The following is a 26,830-nucleotide window of genomic DNA, read 5'->3' on the forward strand; positions in this document are numbered from 1 at the left end:
GAAGTCACGTACCAACCGACTCAAGAACAGTTTCTTCCCTGCTGCTGTCAGACTTTTGAATGGACATACCTTGCATTAAGTTGATCTTTCTCTACACACTAGCTATGATTGTAATACCACATTCTGCACTCCCTCCTTTCCTTCTCTAAGAACGTTATGTTTTGTCTGTATAGCACACAAGAAACAATACTTCTCACTATGTTAACACATGTGACAATAATAAATCAAATCAAATCAAAAAGTCAAGGCAAAGGAAAAAATAGCTTTCAGTTCATTAATTTGTTTTAGTTAACATAGCATGAGCACAACAGAATGAAACATGGAAGTTATTTGCATTTTTTATGACTAGGAATGGCACAGTCGCACAGTGGTTAGCGCTGCTGCCTCAAAGCATCAGGGATTCGGGTTCAATTCTGGTCTTGGGTGACCGTTTGTGTAGAATCTCCACATTCTCCTCGTGTCTGCCTGGGTTTCCTCCGGCTTCTCCAGTTTCCACCCACAGTCCAGGTTTGCAGGTTTGGTGGATTGACAGTGCTAAATTGCCCCTCACTGATCCAATATGGGGTATTACAGAGGTTAGTGGGATAAATACATGGGGTTACAGGACAGTGCCTGAGTAAGATGCTCTGTTGGAAAGTCGGTGCAGACTCGTTGGGCCAAATGGCCTCTTCTGCACTATTGGGATTCTAAAACAAAATTCTTACAGAAGACTCAATATTTGCAATGAATTTGTTGTGGCGAACTAACTCTCACTCTTTGCATCTCTTCCAGGAGCAAGGTACTCGTATGAGTGGATTTGCTGGCATGTACCTTCCAAGCTCTTCTGGAGGACTCTGGATTCTGGGAGATGTCTTCATTGGGTCTTATTATTCCATCTTTGACAGAGGAAACAATCGTATGGGCTTTGCCAAATTTCCCTAATATAATCTTCCAGGATTTCATTTAAAGTGCACTCTGATCCCATTTTGAAGTCTTTTGCTCTCTCGTTGGCAATGATTGAAGCAGTGAGCCGGAAGGCAACAAGGATCCTAATAAAAACTGAACCACGTCTCTGGTCCCAGGGTGTTTAAGCTCACCTGATTACAGATGGGATGCGGCAAGGAACAGCTATAAAATCAAATCAATGAACTGAAACCTTTGAATTAAATCTGAATAAACTCTTACTATACTGACCTACACACTTCAACAAAATGGCTCAATGAAAGATTGTTTAAATGATTAATCCTGTGAGGGTAAGCTGCATTGCAGATTCACTCAGAGTATCCTTCTCCTTTCAGTTGTCACGACTCTAAATTAAGTCCTGCCTGCATTTTGAATTAATTGCTACATACATTAGATTGTATGAACAATGATCCAGAAGCCATCTATATTTTTTGAATTAGTTCGTTCAGGCCTTTGGATGGAAAGCACGCTGGATGATGCTATTAAAATACATTACACGTTCACAGAGTTGTTACAGTGCAGAAGGCCATGTCTGCACTGGCCCTCTGGCTGTTTTGGGCTCCCCTACCTTGGGGAAAAGGCCTTGGCTATTGATCTCTGCCCTCAAAACATCACGCTTCATTCTCCTACGTGCCTATGCTAAACTCTCAGCCTATCCAGCCTCTTTTATAATTCAAACCTTCCAGTTCTGGTAACATCATTGTCAATCATTTTTGTACCCTTTCCAGTTTAGTATCATCCTTCCTGTAGCAGGGCGATCAGAATTGTATGCAGTACTCCAAATGTGGTCTTACCAATGTCTTTTATAGTTGTAACACAATGTCCCAACTCCTGTATTCAGTGCTCTGATTGATGAAGGCAAGTGTGCTAAATGCCTTCTTCATCACCCTGTCTATCTGTTGTGGGAGTTAAAATGCTCAGATTGAAGTTTCATAGCTTGGGAGCTAAATTGTGCAGAAGCTAAACTGTCCAAAATGAAGTTTTGTGTCTTCTCTGTCTAAGCTAATGGAAAATGTTTGTCAGCTTACAGACTTTTCGAAGGAGTCAGTGCCTGCTATTTCAGCATGAACAGGCTAATATTCACCTGCACAGGCCTCATAACATTCTGCTTTTCGACCTTTACCAGTAGATGAACAAAACCAGATTTTTCCATAGCAAATGCCAAAGGTGAGCTGTGGTGATATGCTATGCAAATGAAGGATTAGCAGAGGTCAATTTTCCAGTATTATTAATCATTATTCCAGAGAATGCCCGTTTACGTTTATTGGTTATTTGAACATATCTGCAAAGGGTGGCTGACACTAATTGGTTTTGACCTCTGATCATGTATTGTGCACAAGTTAATGGTCTGCTAAGGTTAGCTGATTCACCCACTGTGAGTATGTGACAAGCAGATTTTAGTCTTAAATAACTAACATCTGCCCTTTCTCTTTCTCTCTCTCTCTCTTCTACAAGAAGTCTCCAGTCCCTTTTCCAGTCTCTCTCTGTCTTTCTATTGTTCGTACACAGCAACCCTAGAAGCCTCTGTCTTCTCTCAGCAAGACAATTTTGTATCCGGTTGGCTAGTTCTCCCTTGATCCCATGTCTTCTAGCCTGAATGACCAGCCTATCATGGTTACCTTGTCGAAGAACTTGCTAAAGTCCATGTACACAACGTCTACTGCACTGGCCTCATTTATTTTCTTGGTCATCCCTTCAAATAACTCTACTAAATTTGTAAGACATAATTTCTCACACAAAAAGCCATGCTGACTATGCCTAATCAGTCCTTCCCTTTCCATGCAGATCCTGTCCCTCAGAATCCCCTCCAACAAACACTGGTCGGTAGTTCCTGTGCCACTTTCCTTCAATAATGGCAAAACACCTGCCTCTCTCCAGTCTTCCAGCATGCCACCTACGGCTGTCAATGATAAAATTATCTTTGCTAGGGGCCCCACAATTTCTTTCCTAGCTTCCCACAACGTCCTGGGATACACTAGATCATGTCTCAGGGTTTTACCTATCTCTATGCATTTTAAAACCTCCAGCACCCCACCTTCTGTAAATAGGGATGCTATTCAAGACATTTTTTTTCTATGCCTATCCCACTATCTATCTTTCTATTCCACTTTCTATGCCTTTTAGCTTTGATTAAAGGTCATTTGGCCTCAAAATGTCAATCTTTTTTCTCCTTACAGATTTTGCCAGAACTGTTGAGATTTTCCAGCATTTTCTCTCTTGATTTCAAATTCCAGCATCTGCAGTAATTTGCTTTTGTACTGCATATTTTCCCAAGTTCCATAGCTTCCAAGGAACTTCAAGGGAATGGGTCACAGAACAGTCTGTGTAAAGACTGTAATTTTCTTTCCATGTGGCCTTTGTTGTAAATAGTTACAAATAAATAGTTTTAAAAAAAGCATAATACAGCCTATGTCCCGGTTATTCACAGTGTAAGAGGGATCTGATTGAAACTGAAACCAAAATAGAACATAGGATCAAACCATAGGACCAAATAGGACCAAACAGTGCGGTCAAATTCTCCTCCAACTCGATTTCAAGGATTGCTGACACCATAAGAGGTTGGATCTCAAACAATGACAAGGCAGAGTGCAGGAATGAGATAGAGAATCTGGTGAACTGGTGCGGTAACAATAACCTCTCCCTCAATGTCAACAAAACAAAGGAAATTGTCATCGACTTCAGGAGGCCTAGAGGAGAACAGGCATCTATCTACATCACTGGGGACCAAGTAGAAAGGATCGAGAGCTTCAAGTTTTCAGGTGTCCAGATCACCAACAACTTGTCCTGCTCCCCCCAGTGAGGGGGGGGTGGGGGGGGTGGTGGATATTCCTGGGCAGAGCAGGCTGCGGACTCCTACGGTAAAAGTTTATTTATTTATTAGTCACAAGTAGGCTGACATTAACACTAAAATGAAGCGAAAATCCCCAGTTGTCACACTTCGGTGCCAGTTCGGGTACACTGAGGGAGAAGTTAGCACGGCCTACGTACTTAACCAGAATGCCTTTCCGACTGTGCGAAGAAACCGGAGCACCTGGAGGAAACCCACACAGACATAAGGAGAGCACGCAGAATCCTCACAGACAGTAACCCAAGTCAGGAATCGAATCCAGGTCCCTGGTGCTGTGAACTATGGCAGAGTGTCTCTCTGCTGCTCAGAGGAGAGAGACCTGCACATGCGCAATTGTGCTAAACACTGCTATTAGCCGATTTTCAGGCAATTTAAGCCCTGTCCCTCCCCCCCCCCGCCCCCAACCACCCCCCCCACCTCCCGAGTGGCGAGAAACAGATGTTGAGGTTTTTTTCTGCTCTAAGCGCATAAAATACCAGATCTGGACTCGCCAAAACAAACAGATCAGAAACTCTCCCATTTTCACGTTTTCAGTCGGGATTTAGAATTTATTTCATAAGATCACCACACCCCTCCCCCTCCAACCCTTGTGTGATCCAAGCCAATACATGATTCATAAATTTTAAGCATCTAATGGTTACAGATTGTGAACATTTTTTGTATCATTTTGGTGTCTATCTACATTTTGGACAGCTGCCAATTCAACGGGAAATTTACAGAGCAGCCATAAGACCATGAGAAATAGGAGCAGAATTAGGCCACTCAGCCCATCGAATCAGCTCCACCATTTAATCATGGATGATATTTTTCTCATTCCCATTTTCCTGCCTTTTCCGCATTACTCCTGACCCCATTATTAACCAGGAACTATCTATCTCTGTCTTAAAGGCACTCAATGATCTGGCCTCCACAGCCTTCTGAGGCAAAGAGTTCCATAGATTCACCACGCTCTGGCTGAAGAAATTCTTCCTCATCTCTGTTTTAAAGGATCATCCCTTTAGCCTCAGGTTGCGCCCTCTGGTTCTAATTTTTCCTATTAATGAAATCATCCTCTCCACGTCCACTCTATCCAGGCCTTGCAGTATCCTAAAAGTTTCAATAAGGTCACCCCACCCCGCCCCCGCCCTACCCCTGCATCCTTCTAAACAGCCAACCCACAGTATACAAATAAGCTCAAAGTCATCAAGATATTAATTCATTGCTTGTGAGGCTATTCTCAAATTACAAAACCTCAAATAATTAAACGAATCATGTTTAATGGCACTGTAAATAATGTTCTAACTTCTTTATCAGTTGCAATTGCATCAATAAGTGCCGCTGACATTTAATCGTGTGACAAATTATAATCGTTTGGCATTATGTAGATTGGAAACAATATCTGTTTTTATCGGCAAGGACATTGGAAAAGCTTTTAATTGTCTGATCTGTTATCCGAATCGGAACGGTTTGATCCTGATCACTATAAAAGCAGCAACAACTTGGACCCACTTGCAGAAGCATCTGACATTTCCTTTCAGGTGTCATTCTACGAAACCAAGGGACAAAGATGAAGTGGTTGCTCATTGCATTCGCTTGCATTCAGCTCTCTGAGTGTTTAGTCAGGTAAGAACACGCGATCGTAGCCTTGCTTTTAAAGTTGCGCTATGCCTTGACTCCTTCCTCACAGAGGACGATAATGCCTTCGAGATCTTTTGAGTTTTCTTCAAACATTTCAATTATGAGGGGGGGCGGGGAATATTCCGGTTTTGGGGCGAGCGCAGCCAGAGGATCCCGCCCTGAAACTCTCCTCTGCCAATAGGAACAAGGGTGGGCCCCTCGAGTTTGTTCGATGAGAATGTGGATGATCTCCATATACCTGACTTATATCCCTTCATATCTTTGGATTATAAAAATCTATCAATCTCGGCTTTGAAATTTACAATCGATTAGCACCAATTGCCATTTGAGGAAAAGAATTCCAAGTTTTTACAATCCTTTGTGTGTACAAGTGTTATCCAAGTTCACTCCTGAATGGTTTGGTTCTAATCTTTAAACTAGTCCCCCCAAGTCCTTGACTCCTCAAACAACAGAAATAGTTTCTTTCTGTTTACTCAATCTTTTCTCCTCAAGATCCTGAAAACTTTGATCAATTTGTCTCTTAGCCTTCTAACTTCGAGGGAATATAACTTTGTTTTATGCAATAGCATCTACCAAACTGGCAATCTCAGTGTGCACTTTAACCTTCTGAATGGAGGTGCCATTCTCATCTTGAATCTAAAGGGTTGCCTCTTTACTTTGAGGCTGTGCCCTCCAATCCTAGTCTCTCCCATTAATGGAAACATCTTCCCCATCTCCATTGTATCCAGGCCTTTAAGCATTCTGTGAGTTTCAATGAGATACATGACACTGAAAGGTGCATAAAAAGGTATTTGACTTAATTTGAAATGACGTATCAGCCTGAATGTTGACCCATTCTCACCCCTATCTTTTCAGAGTGAAGCTATTTAAAGGTAAATCTGTCCGCCAAATCTTGGACGAACGTGGTTTACTTGAGGATTTTCTGAGCAAATACCATGACCAACTATATTCAAAATACCTTCGAGCAGCCCAGCGAGATGCACAGGTTGCATCAGAGCCACTGATAAACTACCTAGATGTAAGTAATCTGTTATGTTTCTAAGGAAGAACAGCAAACGGAATACAATTGAAGCAGCCACAGCGCGGTTAACTTGATTGCATTCTGCCCTTTATTTACCCGCCGCGTGTATCTGGAACCCAAAAAATTCCACAAGTATTGCAGTCAGTCATTTTGCAATGGATATGCTTTAGCAGAGCACTAAGGAAGCGCTGCATTGTCAGAGATGTGCTCTGTTAGATGAGGTGGCAAACCAAGATCATGGGGGAAAACTTACCAGAATTTGGCAAAGTGTCAGGTTAGAAGTGAAAAGCGGTGTGTTTCTCTCCAGGTCTTCTGACACTTTGTCAAAAAGATAAGGGCGGGTGCACTTCACACCATCACTAAAAGGCCTGAGGCCTGGACATACTGGTAAAGCCATTTTTAAAGGGCGCCCCAATCAGAGGAAGATTGGGTTTTCCTCTCCCAGCCCCTACAGCATCACGGAACCCTCCCCTGCCGCCGCTCCCACCACCCTCCTGCATGATCAGCAATGGCATTCATCCCTCCCTCCCAGCCAATACAGGCCCTCCCCTCCACCCCCTCAAACATCATGGGCAATGGACCCCTTCCCCCCAGCATTCCAGTCAAAGAGCCATCGTCGGCATCCATAGTTTCCATGCCCACTTCCCCACACCACTACAAATAAATGAAAGACCATGAGGGTCTGCCTCTGGCACTGCTCCCCTGCCCTCTGCCTCCAGCACACGGTGCCAACATGTGCCAAGGCCATTTGCCATGGGCACTGCCTGGCCAATTCCCCCTCTCCCAGGGAATCTATTCACCTTTGCACGCTAGGTAAGGGGGAAGTCCCTACATCTGTGTGAACCTGTTGTAAACCTCACTGACATTACACCACATTGGCAAGGTATGAATATATGCACAGGGAGAATGCGAGGGGGTGGGCAGGTGCTTAGTTATATTCAAATGCATAGGTTAAATCATGGGCATAAAACTGACTACATCACTGGTGAGGTGTGGCGAATATCGGGAATTGCAAATCTTGCTGCCGTACTCATGCTCGGAGAGAGTGGGCTCAAGATCCCACCCAGATAGGTGTAAAAGATTCAAAACCAGCTTTTGCTGCAGAACTAGTGAGTTCAACTCAACATATCTCCTGACTAAAAGTCTGGTTGCCATCACACATTTTGTGGGAGCTTGCTGTGACCAAATTGGCTATCATTTTTCCTCAATCATAACGCTGATCACACTTAAGAAACTACTTAAGCTGTTAAGCAGCTCAGTATATTCCAGAGCTGTGAAAGGTGTCATGTAAAAACACAGGGGGGGAATTTTCCCAAGCTGCCGTGGAACTGTGGCAAGCAGGGAGGGAAAACGCAGAGGTTCATTGACCCTGGACCAGATTTTCCGGTTTTGGGACGAATGTGAACTGGAAACCCCGCCCACAATCTTTTTTTTGCTTATTACCAGAATCACAGAACCAGTGTTAAATTGAATTAAATCAGATTCAAGTTACTCGCCATCCCCACATTTGTTGCTAAGTGCTCATTTGCTCCAATTTCTCAGACACTTCATTCCACGAACCTGCGGAACATTTGCCAAAAGCGTCCTTTGTAAATTTTAATTTTGAAAAATGAAGGGACTGGTTTGAATTGAACTCTGGGGACAGCTGGCTGGGAAAATGGGGAAAAGCATTGTTCCCATTGCACTTCCTAAATTATTCCAAAGGCTTAAACACGTCTGACCTGTAACACATCTCCACTGTAGTTTGCTATTATTGGACATATCCCCTTTTCATTTCCTGACAGCTGTCATACTATGGAACGATCAGCGTTGGCACACCACCTCAGAGTTTCATTGTCATCTTTGACACTGGCTCTGCAAACCTTTGGGTTCCATCAGATTACTGCAATAGCCCAGCTTGCGGTAAGTAATGGAAAAAGTTCTCATTTTGGTTTTCTTGAACACATCAAGACATACAGAAGATTGAAAGTGATAGTCAGTCTTCTTTTAACTCAAATTGTTAAGCACTAAATCCCTGTTTGGCTCTGGATGCAATTTCAATGATTGGCTAATTCCACTCTTTAGCCTTTGAATTATCTGGAACAGATTGTATCCAAAAGAAGCTGACCCACCACTGAAATGATTCAGTTCAACTTCCGTATGCCTTAAATCTCCAGGTCATTAAAATTAACGTTTATTTATTAGTCACAAGTAAGGCTTATATTAATACTGTAATGAAGTTACTGTGAAATTTCCCTAGTCACCACACTCTGGCGCCTGTTCAGGTCAATGCAGTTAACCAGCATGCCTTTCAGACTATGGGAGGAAACCGGAACACCAGGAAAGAACCCACGGAGACACAGGGAGAACGTGCAAACTTCATACAGACAATGACCCAACCGGGGAATCAAACCAGGGTCCCCGATGCAGTGCGGCAGCAGCGCTAACCACTGTGCCCCCGTGCCGTCATTAAGTTAAAGCAAAGTAGTGGTGAGCAACCCGCTTCCTGGGGGCCACATGCAACTGACCCACTTGGCTTCTGAGTGCAACCCACGAGACGTCGGGCAAAGTTTTCCAGCCGCGCTCTCCCCAAGGCTGGAAAACCCTGCCAGAGATCAAAGGACCTTTGCATGCCCCATGTCCAACATGCTACAATTACTGCGGCGGTGAGATGGGAAAAGTCCCAACCATTGTGTTGAACGTTGCTAATTTCCGCTGTTTTCCATCCACGTGGACATTTCCTTGCCAATGTGACTGAAGTGATTCACGCATAAAGTAAAGGCAAGTGAAATGAGGTGCATGCTGATTGCTCACAACATTGACTGTGAGAGCCATAGGCTCCCTTTGCGTCCCAAGTGGAAATATTTTTCTTTTTACCATATCAAGTTGATGATAGTTCCATTTAATATATGAATGATTAAGCACTTTCCATACCTTGTTATAAAATATTGGGTGTGTATTGAATCATATTCATGGGGTTGCGGTTTGGGATCAAGCCTGATTTTTACCTTGTGGCCTAATGAGATGAAGGAGGGCACTCACTAGCCTAGATAGTCCCTAAGGACTAACAGTCTGGCTAACTGATTTAATTCGATTTAGTCTCCTACTTCCCAGGCAATTCATAGAACAATAGAATATTTACAGTGCAGGAGGAAGCCATTCAGCCAATCAAGTCTGCGCCAACTCTCTGACAGAGTATCTTTCCCAGGTTCTTTCCCCCATCCTATCTCCGTAACCCTGCACATTTTACCATGGCTAACCCATCTAACCTGCACAACTTGGGACACCTAAGGGGCAAGTTAGCATGGCCAATCCACCTAACCTGCATATCTTTGGTTTGTGGGAGGAAGCTGGAGCACCCGGAGGAAACCCACGTAGACACGGAGAGAACATGGAAACTCCATGCAGACACAGTCACCCAAGGCCAGAATTGAACCAGGGTTCCTGGTGCTATGAGGTAGCAGTGTAACCACTGTGCCGCCCAAATTGTATTCATCAGCTACTGGATCAGTTAGCAATGTCCTGCCCCAGTGAAAGACATACAGTGAGATATTAGCAGAATGTAAATAAATTCCACAGATCATTAGATTTCCAAATCAATGATATTTGACAAAAAAAGGTCACACTATGAGAACCGCCTCTTGAAATGACCTGGAAGTTGCAGACCAGATTTATACACCAGAATTTTACCACCTCACCTGCCAGTAAAGTGAGGTAAAGTTTATTTATTAGTCACAAATAGGCCGACATTCAAACTGCAGTGAAGTTACTGTGAAAATGCCCTAGTCACCATACTCAGGCGGGTGTTCGGGTACACTGAGGGAGAATTTAGCATGGCCAATCCACCTAACCTGCACATCTTTGGATTGTGGGAGGAAACCGGAGCGCTCGGAGGAAACCCACGCAGACATGGGGAGAACGTGTAAATCAAGCCCAGGTCCCTGGCGCTGAAAGGCAGCAGTGCTAACCACTGTGTCACCGTGCCGCCCCACAGAATTGGAGTGGGTGAGAGGTAGACAATGGAAATGTCCATTGACCTGGGGTGAGAATTTCCACTCTTGCTCGAGCAATGCTGTACATAAGAACATAAGAAATAGGAGCAGGAGTAGGCCATCCAGCCCTTCGAGCCTGCCCCGCCATTCAACAAGATCATGGCTGATCTGAAGTGGATCAGTTCCACTTCCCCGCTTTCTCCCCATAAAATCCCACCCATACTGCCTGCTGGAGTATTAATGTTGAAACAGGGAGGGGAAAATAGGTTCTCCTGACAATCCAGTGGTTTTATAGTCAGAGAGTCATTGAGGTTTACAGCCTGGAAACAGGCCCTTTGGCCCAACTTGTCCATGTTGCCTTTTTTTCAAACACTGAAGCTAGTCCCAATTGCTCATATTTGGCCAACATTCCTCTATACCCATCTTACCCATGTAACTGTCTAAACACTTTTTAAAAGACAAAATTGTACCCACTTCTACTACTACCTCTGGCAGCTTGTTCCAGACACTCACCGCCTCTGTGAAAAAATTGCCCTCCTGGTCCCTTTTGTATCTCTACCCTCTCACCTTAAACTGATGCCGTCTAGTTTTAGGCTTCCTTACTTTTGAGTAAAGACATTGACTATCTAGTCACCACTATCAATGTTAGCTTTTTGTTCCATATTTATTTTTAATTAATTTAACTTAAATTCTCCAGACGCCCTGGTGGGATTTGACCATTTCCCCACACCAAGTCCTGGCCAACTTGTTGTTATATTGAAATGAATTATATAATCTGATGAAACTGACTGTATAAAATATGCTTTTCCTGCAGATGACCATCGCAAGTTTAATCCACAAGCCTCCTCAACATTTAAGATGAGCAATAGATATGTTGACATCCAATATGGAACAGGCAGAATGACTGGTGTACTGGGATATGATACTGTTAGAGTAAGTCAAACTAGCTGATCATTCATATTTAAGATGCTCCAAGTGAAGCCAGTGTCACAGGGATCTTAAAGCCTCCTTTGACCCGGGACCTGAAAATCCCACCCAAGGTCAACAGACCTTCCCATTGTCCGCCCCTTGCCCGCTCCTGGTGGGGTGGTAGAATTCTGGCGGGTATGTTTTTTAATTCTGTCACAGGACGTGGGTGTCACGGGCTAGGCGGATGCAGGACTGAGCGGAGAAGTGGCAGAGGGACTTCAACGCGGATAAATGTGTAGTCGTCCATTTTGGCAGGACCAACGGGATGAACGAGTACACTATCAAGGGCAGGAGTCTTAGCAGTGTTGAAGAGCAGAAGGATCTTGGGGTTCGGGTCCACAGGACTCTTAAATTGGCCTCGCAGGTGGAGGATATGGTCAAGAAGGCGTATGGTGTGCTGGCCTTCATAAATCGAGGGATTGAGTTTAGGAGTCGGGAGGTAATGCTGCAACTTTATAAGACCCTCGTCAGGCCTCACTTGGAGTACTGTGCGCAGTTCTGGTCGCCTCACTATAGGAAGGACATAGAAGCTATTGAAAGGGTACAGAGGAGATTTACAAGGATGTTGCCTGGATTGGGAGGCATGCCTTATGAAGATAGGTTGAGGGAGCTGGGACTCTTCTCCTTGGAGAGACGAAGGTTGAGAGGCGACCTGATAGAGGTTTATAAAATGTTGAGAGGAATAGATAGGGTGGATTCTCAGAGGCTATTTCCCCGAATTGAAATGGTCGCTACGAGAGGACACAGATTTAAGGTGCGGGGAGGCAAGTACAGAAGTGCTGTTAGGGGTAAGTTTTTCACTCAGAGGGTGGTGAGTGAATGGAATCGGCTGCCGTCAGTGGTGGTGGAGGCGAACTCGCTGGGGTCTTTCAAAAGACTTCTGGATGAGTATATGGGATTTAGTGGGATTGGGGGTTATAGATAGGTCTATGGATTGCTAGGTGTTGATGTGATCGGCGCAACTCGTGGGCCGAAAGGCCTGTTTGTGCTGTTGTGTTCTATGTTCTATGTTCTATGTTCTGTCCAAAGTGGATGACCTCACACATGTCCACAATGAACCTTGTGCATTCACTCATTCTGTTAATGTTCCTTTGCACCAAGGACCTGCCCTCTGCTCTACTTAGTATCCCTTAGTATCGGAGCACCAGAGATAAAACCATGTAGACAAGGGGAGAACATGTAAACTCCACACACACAATCAACTGATGTTGGAATTGAACCCGGGTCCCTGGCGCTGTGAGGCAGAAGTGCTCACCACTGTGCCACCATGCCACCCAACTTATCTAATAACTTTTGATGTCCTGATGAACAATGTCCATAGATCACCCCTTATCTACCTTATGGGTGACCTCCTCAAAAGGTTTGTCTGGCTTAGACATTAAGAAGTCTCACAACACCAGGCTAAAGTCCAACAGGTTTATTTGGTAGCAAAAGCCACTAGCTTTTGGAACGCTGCCCCTTCGTCAGGTGAGTGGGAGCTCTGTTCTCAAACAGGGTATATAAAGGCACAAACTGAATTTACAAAATAATGGTTGGAATGCGAGTCTTCACAGGTAATCAAATCTCTAAAAAAAAGTCACATTTAGACAGACATGCCTTGTCTTTAATAAGATTGCATTGGTTCTGTTTGATCAGTTCATATCTGTTTAAGTTCTGGGTCACTCTCACCTTAGTGACAGGCCCAAATAGTATCTGAGTTAGTGAAATAAGTAGAAGTTTCCTCTTCGTTCTTTAGTTTAAAAATACCGTCAGGTCCACAATTTATGGGGAAGTGGTGTAGTGGCAGTGTCACTGGACTAATCATCCAGAGACCCAGCGTAATGCTGTAGGGATCCAGGTTCAAATCCCACCACGGCAGATGTTGAAATCTGAATTCAGTAAAAATTTGGAGTTAAAAGCCTAACGGTGAGCACAAAAACATTGTTGTGAAAGCCCATTTGGTTCCCTAACGTCCTTTAGGAAATCTGCCATCCTTCCCTGGCCTGGCCTGCATATGACTCCAGATCCACCATCTACAAGCTCCCCTTTAGATCACCCACCATCCTGACTTGGAAATGCATTACCGCTCCTTCACAGTCACTGGGTCAAAATTCTGGTATTCCACCCCTAATGGCATTATGGGTCAGCCCACCGCACATACACTGCAGCGATTCAAGAAGGCGGTTCACCACCACCTTCTCAAGGGCAACTAGAGATGGGCGATAAATGCTGGTCAGCCAGCGACACCCATGTCCCATGAATGATTTTTTTTTAAATTCTCACAAACAAGCAAGCTAATGGGAAAGTTATAAAGAAACAAAAACAGCTTAGGCTGATCAGCGACCATAACTGCGTCACTAACAAAACACACCTTGAATAACAGGTTAGGCGTGTGAGCTAAAGGTAATGGAAAAATTCAGCAAAACAAACAGCTTTCATAAATATAACTCACTTCAGAACTCAAAGTAATTGTACTAACTCTTTATTTCCCACATCATACATCTTCCTCAGCTCCCGGAGGAAGATGTGGTGTTCTGGAATATGATTTATTTCCTCAGTGGCTTAGACCACTGGCATCCACATCTGCCCATTCAGAGACTGCAGTGCCTCAACTCACGATGCATAAAGTTTATTTATTAGTCACAAGCAAGCTTACATTCACGCTGCAATGAAGTTACTGTGAAAACTCCCCAGCCGCCACATTCCGGCGCCTGTTCGGGTACACTGAAGGAGAATTTAGCGTGGCCAATTCACCTAACTTGCACATCTTTTGGACTGTGGGAAGAAACCAGAGCACCTGGCAGAAACCCACACAGACGCAGGGAGAATGTGCAAACTCCACACAGGCAATGACCCAAGCTGGGAATCAAACCCGGGTCAATGGCATTGTGAGGCAGTAGTGCTAACCACTGTGCTACAATACCACCCTATATTGGTGTCCATTAGCTGAGATACTGGAGCAGGAACTTCTAGTGCAGGGAGTCTATATCTCTATTTTCACACTCCCAAAGACATTCACCTAGTAAGGAGCAGCAGAACATTCTGTGCCTTTCAAAGGCAATTTGACACATCAGAGACCAAGAAACTGGCAGAACCCCAATGTGTTCATGTATTACTTGACTTCCTTAGAGGTAGGCCTACTATAAATACTTACACTGTCTTCTTTTCGATTAGGTGTCCAGCATTGATATCACCCAGCAAGAATTTGGTTTAAGTGTGACTGAGCCTAGCTCTTTCCTTTACTATGCTATTTTCGATGGAATCCTGGGATTGGCCTATCCACTTGAGGCTGTTTCCCATGCCACAACAGTTTTCGATAACATGATGACCCAACATCTAGTGGAACAGCCTCTCTTTGCTTTTTACATCACCAGGTGAAGTATCTTTGATATTCACTAATTAACCTCTTCGGACATATGTGAGGTAATGCAATTTGGAAGATCAAATAAAGCTAGGAAGTATACAGTAAATGCAGAACCCTTAACAGTATTGATAGGTAGAAGGATCTGGGTGTATAGGTACACAGGTCACTGAAAGTGGCAACGCAGGTGGAGAATGTAATCAAGAAGGCATACAGCATGCTTGTCTTCATAGGCTGGGGCATTGAGTATAAAAATTGGCAAGTCATGTTGCAGTTTTATAGACCCTTACTTAGTCCGCATTTGGAATATAGTGTTCAATTCTGGTCGCCACACCATCAGAAGGATTTGGAGGCTTTGGAGAGGGTACAGAAAAGATTTACCAGAACGTTACCTGATATGGAGGGCATTAGCTATGAGGAATGGTTGGCGAAACTTGATTTGTTCTCACTGCAACAACGGATGTTGAGGGGCGGCCTAATAGAAGTCTACAAAATTATAAGAGGCATGGACAGAGTGAATAGTCAGTAGCTTTTTTCCCGGGGGAAATTGCTAGGGGACATAGGTTTAAAGTGCAAGGGGCAAGGTTTAAAGGGCATGAATGAGGCTAATGTAAGAATGGTGGGTGCCTGGAACTCACTGCTAGGGAGGTAGTGAAAGAAGATCTAATAGCGACTTTTAAGGGGCATCTGGACAAATATATGAATAGAATGGGAATAGAGGGATACGGTCTCTGGAAGGGTAGGAGATTTTAGTTCAGTCAGGCAGCATGTTCGATAGAGGCTTGGACGGCCAATGGGGCGATTGCTTTGCTATAATTTTCTTTTCTCTTTGCTCACAAAGAACATCCAACAAAATATACACCACCTACCCTTTCTTTCAACCTCTCTTTATCAATACCTGGATCTTCTCTGGCATAATTCAATAGGTGGTACAGCATTGGGAAATTAAGCAGAGTAAGGATGGGAGGCCTTTAGTCAGATTTCCATCCCCATCTGCACTGGAGCAAAATTTCTTCCAGCTCCCTGTCCCATCAGGCAGGAATCTTGGCCACCTGGCTGTTGGCCACCATCTGTTCTGCTTCAACCACTGGGAATCTAAGATATGGCCTCAGTACATCATGGGACAGAAGCAAGAAGCATCTAGAAGCTCTATTGGGAATGTGAGGGCTCGTGGTGGTCATCCCTACATCCCTTTGGGCTCATCATTTCCCCTGGAGGACCCATAGCTCATGGAAGACCTCACTTATGTCTTTGAATTGCTTATGCCCCCTTTAAGAATCCTCTTCCATTCTGTTTCAACGTACCTACCTGGCTTGCTCTGACAAAGATTCTTGGAGCCATTCCTTGATACTTATAGTCTCCAATGAATATAATCATGGACAGCATAGAAAAAGGCCATTTGGCCCATTGTGCTTGCGCAAACTCTTTGAAGGAACTGTCTAGCTAGTCTGCCTCCCATGCTCTTTCCCCAGAGCCCTTTTTCCAGTGTATATCCAAGTCCCTTTGGCAAGTTACTCTTGAACTCAGTTCTATCTTCTGTTCACGCTACCCACTCTCAACCAGAACAACAAATAAAATAAACCTGACCATTTCAGGATACAAACATTTAAAACCCTATAGATTTTCACCCTGCTATTGTAGGATTTAGTTGCATCCTCGTCTATAGATGTTAAATTCTCTAGACTTTACAGCAAGTTTTCCAGCATGTTGACAACTACATTCTGACAGGTACTTGACAAAAAGCCAATATGATATAATCCTAACTGCACACTTCCAGATCTAATTTCTTATTAATCTTTGACTTACAGAAAGAATGGTGCAACTGGAAGTGAAGTTGTATTTGGTGGAACTGATCCAAACCACTACACAGGTAACATTAACTGGGTTCCTGTCACTTGGAAAGAATACTGGCAAATCCACATGGACAGGTAAGTGAATGTCCATTATCAAAGGCTATATTTTCTAGAACAGAATTCAATTGCAAAGATGCGTGTTGTGCTGAAGTATTTCATAATGATTAACGAGGTTAAATGTTGCACAGCTTTTACTGGGCAGTTTAACGTTACAGCTGTGTTAAAGAGAAATGATGTAGAGATGCCAGTGTTGGACTGGGGTAAACACAATAAGAAGCTCTAACCTGGTGTTGTGAGACTTCTTACTGTGATAAAGAGAAATATCAGGAATCTGCTAAGAAATGCATTGTCCTTAACTATTCAGATTCAAAGCAAGAAAAGCTCACTTGGGCTACACTCCCTGTTTCATCGTGCTCTCATGGACTTCTACCCCATACCCTGTAATAATTCTCTACATCTTCCCTATCCACACGGTACAATCAATACACTTACAACCCCCAAACCCCCACTCAACCGGTATTGACCCCACTCCTCATAAAGGTAACATCCCGGCACAGTGGTTAGCACTGCTGCCTAACAGTGCCAGGGACCCGGGTTTGATTCCCAGCTTGGGTCACTGTCTGTGTGGAGTTTGCATGTTCTCCTTGTGTCCGTGTGGGTTTCCCTCCCACATTCCAATAATGTGCTGGTTAGGTGCACTGGCCATGCTAAATTCTCCCTCAGGTACCCGAACAGGTGCCGGAGTGTGGCGACATGGGGATTTTTACAGCAGCTTCAATGCAGTGTTAATGGAAGCCTACTTGTGACTAATAAATAAACTTTAACTTTATCCCCTCTTAATGTTGAAGCTGCTTAAATGCAAACCAACCACATTCACAGAGCACTTCTCCCATACTGCTACATCATGAGGCATTCTGAAAGTTAGTGCGCAGGTACAGCAGGCAGTAAAGAAGGCAAATAGTATGTTGGGCTTCATTGCAAGAGGAATTGGGTATAGGAATAGGAAGGCTTTAATGCAGTTGTACAGGGCACACCTGGAATATTTTGTGCAGTTTTGGTGTCCTTATCTGAGGAAGGATATCCTTCCTACAGAGGGAGTGCAGCGAAGATTTACCAGGTTGATTCCTGGGAATGGCAGATCTGTCTTATGAGGAAAGATTAGGTCAGTCAGGATTACATTCACTGGAGTTTAAAAGAGTGAGAGGGGATCTCATAAAAACTTATAAAATTCTAACAGGATAGATTCAGAAAGAATGGTGGTGGAATCTAGAGCTAGGGGTCATAGTTTGAGGATAAGGGGTAAACCTCTTAGAACTGAGGTGAGGAGAACTTTCTTCACCCACAGACTGGTGAATGTGTGGAATTTACTACCACAGAAAGTAGCTAAAGCCAAAACATTGCATGATTTCAAGAAGAAATTAGGTTTAGCTCTTGGTGCCAAAGAAATCAAGGAACATGGAAGAAACGTGGGATCAGGATATTAAATTTGATGATCAGCCATGATCAAACTGAATGGTGGAGCACACTCAGTGGGCTGAATGGCCACATCATGCTTCTAGTTTCTAAGTTTCTATGCAAAGGTTGAACAGTGGATGAAGCAGGGAGTGATTAGAGGAATATAACTGAAAGCATAGTTAAGGAATTGAGTTTTGAGGAGACCTTTGAGATTAAGGAAGGTTTTGAACCAGAATTTTCAGCAAAACAAAAACTCCAGAGACCGGCATCATAGAACAGCAAGCCAAGGATGCACAATGAATGGGGGATGGAGCTGATGGCACATGCTGTTATATAATGTTGATGAAGTTCACATTGATGGAGGCAGGCAAGGCAGTGGAGGAGGGTGAACATGAAGAGAGGGCCAATATATTGGATGATAGAGACAAACCAGAAAGTGAGGATCAACAGACATGCACTTGTCAAAACATCGCAAAATCAGAATTATTAACGGCTGACAGAGCGCTGAAAAGACAGCATCCATATTGAGAGATTTAAAAAGCGTAATCTAAGTGTGTCATATATTTACAGAAGGTATGACAGCTAAATTAATTTTGGAAACCATCTTGATGCATGATGCATACATTAATCTCCATAAACAAGTGTCAATTAGATTTCCTCAACAGGTCACGTAACTATGAATCTTCTTTTATTTCCTAGTGTGAAAATCAATGGCCAGGTAGTGGGTTGCAAAGGTGGTTGTCAGGCCATTGTCGATACTGGCACCTCTCTAATCGTTGGCCCTACCACACCCATTCAGAACATTCAGCATGCCATCGGTGCACTTGAGTCATCTTATCAATGGGTAACCTACATTCTATTTTATCCTGGCAAGGAGATGGTTTCATCTCAAATCTTAAAGTACTCAAGTTTCTCACATTAAAAGAGGTTCAGATGCATTCGGAACAATATTTTTCACTGATGCTAACACTAAGGGAAGTCTCAGAGCTAACTCTTGGTCAATAATTCAGTTTAAACATTGATGACCCTATCCTTTCAGATGATGCTAGTGTTAATCTCTGCTTTCTCTGTTCTACAGACTTATGTGGACTGTAATTCCCTGTCCAGCATGCCCGACGTGACATTTACCATCAATGGAATTGATTACACGATTTCGCCCTCTGATTACGTGCTCCACGTATGTATTAACCCTTCGGCTACCAGAATCTCCACAACAATGTTTACCATCTCAGAGTTACTGTTTTCATTTTGCACAGATTGCAGTGCAACAGCTGTACCTCAATTTTTATAGTCAGCCTGAACATCAGCCTATTCTGCTGGCAATGTTTCGGGACAGCTTGGTTGTGCATTCAGTGCAGAATAGGGATGGCACGGTGGTTAGCTCTGCTGCCTCACAGTGTCACGCACTCGGGTTCGATTCCCAGCTTAGGTCTCTGTCTGTACAGATCCTGCACATTCACCCCGTATCCGTGTGGGTTTCATCCCGCAGTCCAAAAAATGTGCTGCTTAGATCATTGGCCATACTAAATTCTCCATCAGTGTGCCCGAACAGGCGCTGGAATGTGACGACTGGGGGATTTTCACAATAACTTCTTTGCAATGTTAATGTAAGCCTACTTGTGACACTAATAAATAAACCTTAAAACTTTAAACTTAAACAAATCTGAATCTGATTCCAGAGCCACAGTAATGTGGTCGACTCTCAACTGCCTTCTGGCAGCTAAGGATGGACAATAAAAAGCTGGCCAGCCCATGACCCAAGAATGAATTTTAAAAAATGCTTAATCCATCCATAACCAAAAAATCTTTATAGATCCTCTAAGAAACTGAAGTTTTGTTAACGTGGAATCTTTACTTATAATTTCTTCCATCTCACTTTCTCTCAGCAACTCTTGTTGAAGTACAAATGCATGATTGATTGAATAGCTTTCCCCTGTGCTGTAAGGCCATGCTTTCTATAAATACAGTACTGTGGATACCTGCTGCCCCTAGTCCATGCTCAAAAGGCCTTTCTTAATATATAAGCCAGGCAACAAGTTGAACTGAGTTATTCAGCAATCTACCACAGTTAAGGCCAATTCTGCTTTAACCTGTGTGTGCACATACTAACCAGGAGTGGGAGCTCAGGATACTTGGTTCTCCCTTTATAACAAGGGGGAGTTCTGACTGAAGCTTTCTCCCAAATCACTAACAATTATGCCCTGAGAATGAAAGTCCCCTCCTGTTCTTGTTTAAATAGAGTCCTGGCTGTGTGGAGTTCGCACGTTCTCCCCATTTCTGCCTGGATTTCCTCTGGGTTCTCCTTCTGTTTCCTCCCACGCTCCAAAGATGTGCGGGTTAGGCTGATTGGCTATGGTAAATTCCTCCTTAGTGTCATGGGGACTAGCAGGGAAAATATGTGGGGGTTACGGGGGATAGGACTTAGGTGGGATTGTGGTCAGTGCAGGCTCGATGGGCCAAATGGCTGCCTTCTGCACTGTGGGAATTTTATGTCTCTTTCTATGAAACAGCATCGCCAACAAAATGATGAACTGTTCATTCATCCACCTGCCAAACATGCAACATAATCCCTCAAACCATTTCTGCGTTATTTGCCCGTCTTCACTGCAGTGACTTGCGTTTCAAGAGAATTCATCACACAAAATGCTTTGATTTCTTTAGCCCCAGAAACATCAGGGTGTTCTGGTCAGCATGGAGTTTGGAGCAGACACTACTTTCCATGTCTGTCAATGCAGTATGTGTGTGTGTAATACAGGATGGTATAAAAGCAAGGGCAATCTTAGAAACAAAAAAATGTAGGATGGTCTGCTGACTTGTTCTTTCTTAATTTGCTTGCAGGGGAGTAGTAAAACCAGGCAAACTTGCATGAGCGGATTTGACTCCATGCCTATTGCTAATTATGATGAACTCTGGATTCTTGGAGATGTCTTCATTGGAGTCTACTATTCCATCTTTGACAGAGGAAACAACCAAATGGGTTTTGCCAAGGCTGTCTAATTGATTTATTCACGACTTTGTTTCAACTGCTTCCTCTACCTCTCCCCAATTCACTTTTACAAACATCACCGGAATTCCTCACAATTTCCAAAAGCAATGGCCAGCGTGGTGGTGACACAAATGATTAAAAGTATTACTAGTAAAAATTTGCCTAGATGAAGAAGATATTTGTTTTTGCACCAAGCAACATTTGTACTGCCTGTTTGGCTGTGAATCTATATCTAATTTATTTTCCTGCACTTTGCTAATGATTAATAGAAAGGATTAATGGAGAATATTAAAAAATGAATATTAAAGCATTGCAAATGCATTCTTGGCTCTGATCTCTTCCTTTCACATAGGTATTAAAGATGACTGGAATACAGTCTAGTTTATACTTAGATAAGACAAAGATATTATCAGTGTGACTGGCCTATGATATTTCTTCCCAGATGTAAGCTAGTGTCATCAGAAGGCTTACATTAACATCACAGTGAAGTTACTGTGAAAATCCCCTAATCACCACACTCTGGCAAACTGAGGGAGCATTCAGCATGGTCAATGCAGTTAACCAGCATGTCCTTCGAAACGTGGGGGAGAACCGGAGCACCGGAGGAAACCCAAGCAGACACAGGGAGACTGTGCAAATTCTATGGCTAGTGACCCAAGTCCTTCGAGCCTGCTCCACCATTCATCTTGATCATGGCTGACCGTCGAAATTAGTATCCTAATCCCACCATCCTCCCGAATCCCTTGATCCCTTTAGCTCCAAGACTTTATCTAATTTCACTTTGAAATCAGGCAGCATTTTGGCCTCAACTACATTTGGTGGTAGTGAATTCCACACATTTATCACCCCCTTATTAGAACGTAACCAGTGACAACTTTGTATTGAATGTAATGTGACCAATGGGAACAAGATTTAAAGGTCAGCTGACCCAGTAAACCATGGAACCAATTACAGAGTGACTAATAGTCAGCTGACCAGCTGATTCACTATAAGTAAGGAACTACGTAGAATTGTGGGTAGCTTGGAGTGGCCCAGGGTGAGGCTCCAAATTTGGAGTAATGATGTTTCTTTATTAAACCCTTTTTTGATTTAAAAATTGGAATAAGTTTTGTTGTATTTTCATTAGCTGTATTTTGAAGAGTTCCTTCTGAAGAAACACCTCTGGGTGAAGAAATTTCTCCTCACCTCAATTTTAAAATGTTTATCCCTTATCCTCAAACTATGAGCCCTAGTTCTGGACTCCCCCACCATTGGGAACATTCTTTCTGAATCTACCCTGTCTAACCTTGTTAGAATTTTGTAAGTTGCTATGAGATCCCCTCTCATTTTCTAAACTTCAGTGAATATAATCCTAACCACCTTAGTCTCTCCTCATATGACAGACCTACCATCGCAGGAATCAACCTTCACTGGTAAACCTTCACTGTACTCCCTCTACAGCAAGGACATTCTTCCTCAGATAAGGACACCAAAACAGCACACAATAATCCAAATGTGGCCTTATTAAGGCCCTAAACAATTGCAGCAAAGCATCTCTATTCCTACACTCAAATCCTCTCGCTATGAAGGCCAACATACCATATGCCTTCTTCACTGCCTGCTGTACCCATGTACTCACTTTCAGCAACTGATGTACAAGGACTCCAAGTACTCCAAGTACCCACCTCTCTGAATTTACACCATTCAAGTAATAATCTATCTTCCTATTATTGTGACCAAAGTGTTAGCTCACATTTATCAACATTATGTTGTCTCTGCCATGCAGATGCCCACACACTCAGCCTGTCCAAATCACACTGAAGTATCTCTGCTTCCCCCTCACAGCTGTCCTTCCCACCTAACTTTGTGTCTCTCCAAATTCAGAGGTAATACAGTCAGTTCCCTCTGTTTCCTCAAAAGGAGCTCTTCAAATGCAGGCAATAAAAATGTAACAAAACTTATTCCAACTTATAGATCAAAGAAAGGGTTTCATAATGGAAATTCATTACTCCAAACTGGGGTCCTCACCCTGGGGCACTCCAAGCTTCCTGTCTAACCCTGTTCCCAAAAGGTTCTTATTCATTGTGAGTCAGCTGGTCAGCTGATCATCACATCTTTCTGTAATAGGTTCCATGGTTTACGGGGTAAGCTGACCCTTACATCTTGTTACTATTGGTCACGTTACATCCAATACAAAGTTGTCACTGGTTAGATCCCAACAGATTCTCTTTATTTTAATTTTATTTTCAAAATAATTTAAGGCAACCATCCTCCAGTGTTCTTAATATCTTTCTAGTACCTGCATCCCTTTTTGTAAAACAATCAGATAGCTGTAGATTTGCAACAACCCAGTTAAGTTTGGAGACTTCCTTATTTTCCAGCATTTGTTTAATGCTGACCAAATCAATTCTTAGTTATTTTCCTGTTATATTTTTTATTGAGTGAACATTGTCCCATAAAGACCAATTGGTACTTTCTTACCCAAAGTGCCCATAAAAAGTAATTCTGTTAATGAGTCAGACAAATATATCTCTACATCCAACATCTCCACTAACGTTAGGGTTTCAGTGCCAATGTACTTTTGACTACCCTTTTTATTTTCTTTGCTTCCCCGGCCAAGGGGCAACACTTTCCTTCCTTACCTACCAGGAATATTATGAATCCAGCACTGCTTGAATGTCCATCTGGTGGAATGGCATGTGAAGCATCACTAAACACAACCAATTTTATATTTTCCAGTTTTCCTAGTGTTGGGAATTTAATCACACATTCCTCTAATTTTAGTTTTTTTTAATGTTTTATTAGCCTGCAAGATCTCTCTGACTATGGCATGCCTCAATATATTACTGAGCTCTAGGACATTATAGCTCCCATCTGGCCACCTCTGTGCGCAGAGCCAATTTAGCTGTCCTATCATACTCCTCAACAATTCTGTTTCTTTCTTGTTGGCCCGTTCTTCTTTTTCCATTGACCTTTCTTTGGTGATGGGAATGGGATCAATACTGTTTAGATATCCCCTGTTAACTCAGCCAATGCAGTCTTAGTTGGGTAAGATATTTTAATGGTATTCCAGCATTTTTTTAAACTTATTTATAGTAGCTTGCTAATTGGGGCCCAAATACTATGATATTATTGAAGTATCTGAGGGACTTTGTTGGACATCAAGACAAAGATATCGAAAAGCACCATCTGCTTGACTCTCTACTTTAACTTCTGCTTTCAGCTTCTCAGTTATCCTTTTTTCAAACTCTTCTGTGCCGCCCCATAGGAAATCATCCACATGCATCACAAAAATACATTAAAATAAATGTATTTTAATGATGTTTCTCTGCAAGATTTTTTGAGTCATCACTAGCATTTTGTCGGAGCCATTTTGTCTGCAGCCAGTGTCATTGATCGTGACTGAAGCAGTATAATTCAAATCATGTTGGTTTTAATCTGAACTAATGCAGTGTTCTGTTGCTTTAGTGTTCCCCTGGGATTGCAGAGTAGAGCTTGATTGGGGTGACTGCCAGGTCATGCCATGTGAATGAAGACAGCTAAACTTTCACAGAGGATTCTAGCTGAGTTGTTTTCAGATGCTATTTGGAGTTGAAGTGAAGAGCAATGTCTCTTTTCCTCTTCTCTGGAGTTGAAGATTATTCTGTCTATGTGTTGCTGTTTTGTAAGCTGCAGAGAGAGGTATCCTTTCCCATGTTTGAAGGCTGGAAGCTGCTAGAGATTAGGTTTATTTCTGTTTTGCTGCCTGGAGGATATATTCTTCTCTGAAAACTACTGTTTGGATTTCTGTGTCTCCGTGTTACAAAGCTGGAGATCTAATATCATGTGTTTTAGTGCTAACTAATTCTGAAGAAGGCTGTATATCTATGTTACATTGTTACATTGAAACAACAGAGATTGCTACCTGTTATGAGTTATACCGTGTCATGTTTATGTTTTGTAATTGGTAAAAGTTTTGCTAAGTTTTTTATATATTCTGTGTTCTTAAATAAACTTAGTTTGATAAAAGCTTCCCAATGTGTCATTGAATCATACCTGGAGTGAAATACCTTACGCTCACCAAAGCCAAAATCCAATGTAATACTTAGAGTCTAGGCTAAATTCACAAAACTTCCTTGGAGTTTCCAGTCTGGTTGATAACAATAGGGTGGAAGAAAGATTAACTGACAAACAGATGAAGCCCAACACAAATCCCATTAAACTTGAATTAAAAGCCTTTTATCCAGATATGAAACAGACTTTGAGTGTAGAATCACAACTTGATAGCTGATTGTAAAACAGGTGCTGCAGATCTGCTGTTTATTATTGAAACTGCCTGATATTCCTCCCTATTCAAATCAATGTTAAAGAACAGAAACTTTGTGCAAGTGGTTTTAAATCTCATGCTTTATTTGCTGAAATACGGAACTAAAGAGAAGACATCAGTCTTAGGCAGCTGGAGCAAATCCAACTCTGTTATTCCCCCGGTCAAAAACAGAATAGAATGCTCCGAGGAAGACATCACCCAGAATCCACAGTGGTCCATCTGAGGTCGGGGCACCGATGTAGGTTGGTTGAAACCCAGGAACACAGTATCCATTGGTCTGTAAGATAATGAAGGTGCATGAGCTGGGAGCCATGTACAAGTTGATCATCTTTTTAAAACTAGAGGGCATAGGTTCAATGTGAGAGGACAAAGATTTAAAAGGGACCTGAGGGGCAACTACTTCACACAGAGGGTGATGTGTATCTGGAATGAGCTGCCAGAGAAGGTGGATGAGGTAGGCACAATTGCAGCATTTAAAAAGCATTTGGTTAAGTACATGAATTTTTTTTTTAAGTTTGTATTTAGCAATGTCACAGCTAGCCTTGCATTAACACTGCAATGAAGTTACTGTGAAAATGTCCAAGTAGCCACACCAGCACATCTTTCGGACTGTGGGAGGAAACTGGATCAGCCGATAGAAACTCACACAAACAGGGGGAGGATATGTAGGCTCCACACACATTCAGGAACCCAAGCTGTGAATCAAACTTGGTCCCCTGACACTGTGAGGTGGCAGTGGTAATCTTTGTGTCACTGTGCTGCCTGGGAAAGGATTAAGGGATGTGAGCCAAACGCAGCCAGTTAGGACTAGCTGGGATGGCACCATGGTTGGCATGGATCGGTTGGGTCAAAGGGCCTGTTTGTGCTGTATTGTTTTCTGATTCTATGACTCTGTATAATTGTGCAGTGATAAAGATAGGTTGCTACTGTCCAGAATATGCTTCCCATGTAATCACTGCATCCAATTTTAATCTCAGCTCATTAACTAAGGGGGGCTTATTGGTTCTCAGTCAGGCGTCTAAAGAGAGTGTTACACATTCGGGCAGGTCTCTGTCTCATCAAGGGGGAATGGGTATTGGAGAATCAATAAACTGTACTGAATTCTCGATCCATATCTCATCCCTATTGGCTAAGAAATTACAGCATTGGAGCAATGACCCCTCTAAGCTGCACGGGTGTGTGGCAGCACCGCTCCACAGCAATCCGGAACATTCCATAGAGTGCAACAAACATTCCTCGCACCATAAGGAGGAATTAGAGTGAACATTGTTATGGGGATAGATGAGGATGGTGAAGTGAATTACAAGACGAAAAGCATCACTCTCCTTTCCTCTAATGTTATACCATAAGATCCAGTCAGACTTCCATAACAAATGAATTAAATGCATGTTGGGGTTTTGGGGTTTGTACTGCCCCTTTAAGAGTCTGAGTCAGCTGAGCCCCGGAAAATTAGCTCCTCCCAGTGTGGGACCGGGTTGTGCAGTCTGAGATCTGACTGTGGAACAGTGCACACCTACAATAAAAATCTCCCAGTGTTCATGTT

The 26,830-nt window shown here is 42.9% G+C and overlaps 2 protein-coding genes across 2 annotated transcripts in view; one reads left to right on the top strand and one right to left on the bottom strand.

Moving 5' to 3' along the window:
- LOC145357155 (uncharacterized) overlaps positions 1-21,013 on the top strand; it is a 53,381-nt gene extending 32,368 nt beyond the window's left edge. Inside the window, exons 10-19 of the mRNA XM_080210311.1 lie at positions 772-895; positions 5,308-5,392; positions 6,263-6,425; positions 8,213-8,330; positions 11,214-11,332; positions 14,522-14,721; positions 16,517-16,636; positions 18,716-18,860; positions 19,095-19,193; positions 20,855-21,013. Of these exons, the coding sequence (XP_080066437.1) occupies positions 772-895; positions 5,308-5,392; positions 6,263-6,425; positions 8,213-8,330; positions 11,214-11,332; positions 14,522-14,721; positions 16,517-16,636; positions 18,716-18,860; positions 19,095-19,193; positions 20,855-21,013 (1,332 nt within the window). The remainder of the gene's footprint in view (positions 1-771; positions 896-5,307; positions 5,393-6,262; positions 6,426-8,212; positions 8,331-11,213; positions 11,333-14,521; positions 14,722-16,516; positions 16,637-18,715; positions 18,861-19,094; positions 19,194-20,854) is intronic.
- Positions 21,014-25,408: 4,395 nt separating this feature from the next.
- The window catches only part of LOC145357156 (uncharacterized), a 48,667-nt gene continuing 47,245 nt past the window's right edge, over positions 25,409-26,830 (bottom strand). Inside the window, exon 20 of the mRNA XM_080210312.1 lies at positions 25,409-25,564. Within this exon, the coding sequence (XP_080066438.1) occupies positions 25,409-25,564 (156 nt within the window). The remainder of the gene's footprint in view (positions 25,565-26,830) is intronic.

This window comes from Carcharhinus amblyrhynchos, chromosome 22 (genome assembly GCF_965287045.1).
Source record: "Carcharhinus amblyrhynchos chromosome 22, sCarAmb.v2.hapA, whole genome shotgun sequence".
NCBI classification, from domain to species: domain Eukaryota; kingdom Metazoa; phylum Chordata; class Chondrichthyes; order Carcharhiniformes; family Carcharhinidae; genus Carcharhinus; species Carcharhinus amblyrhynchos.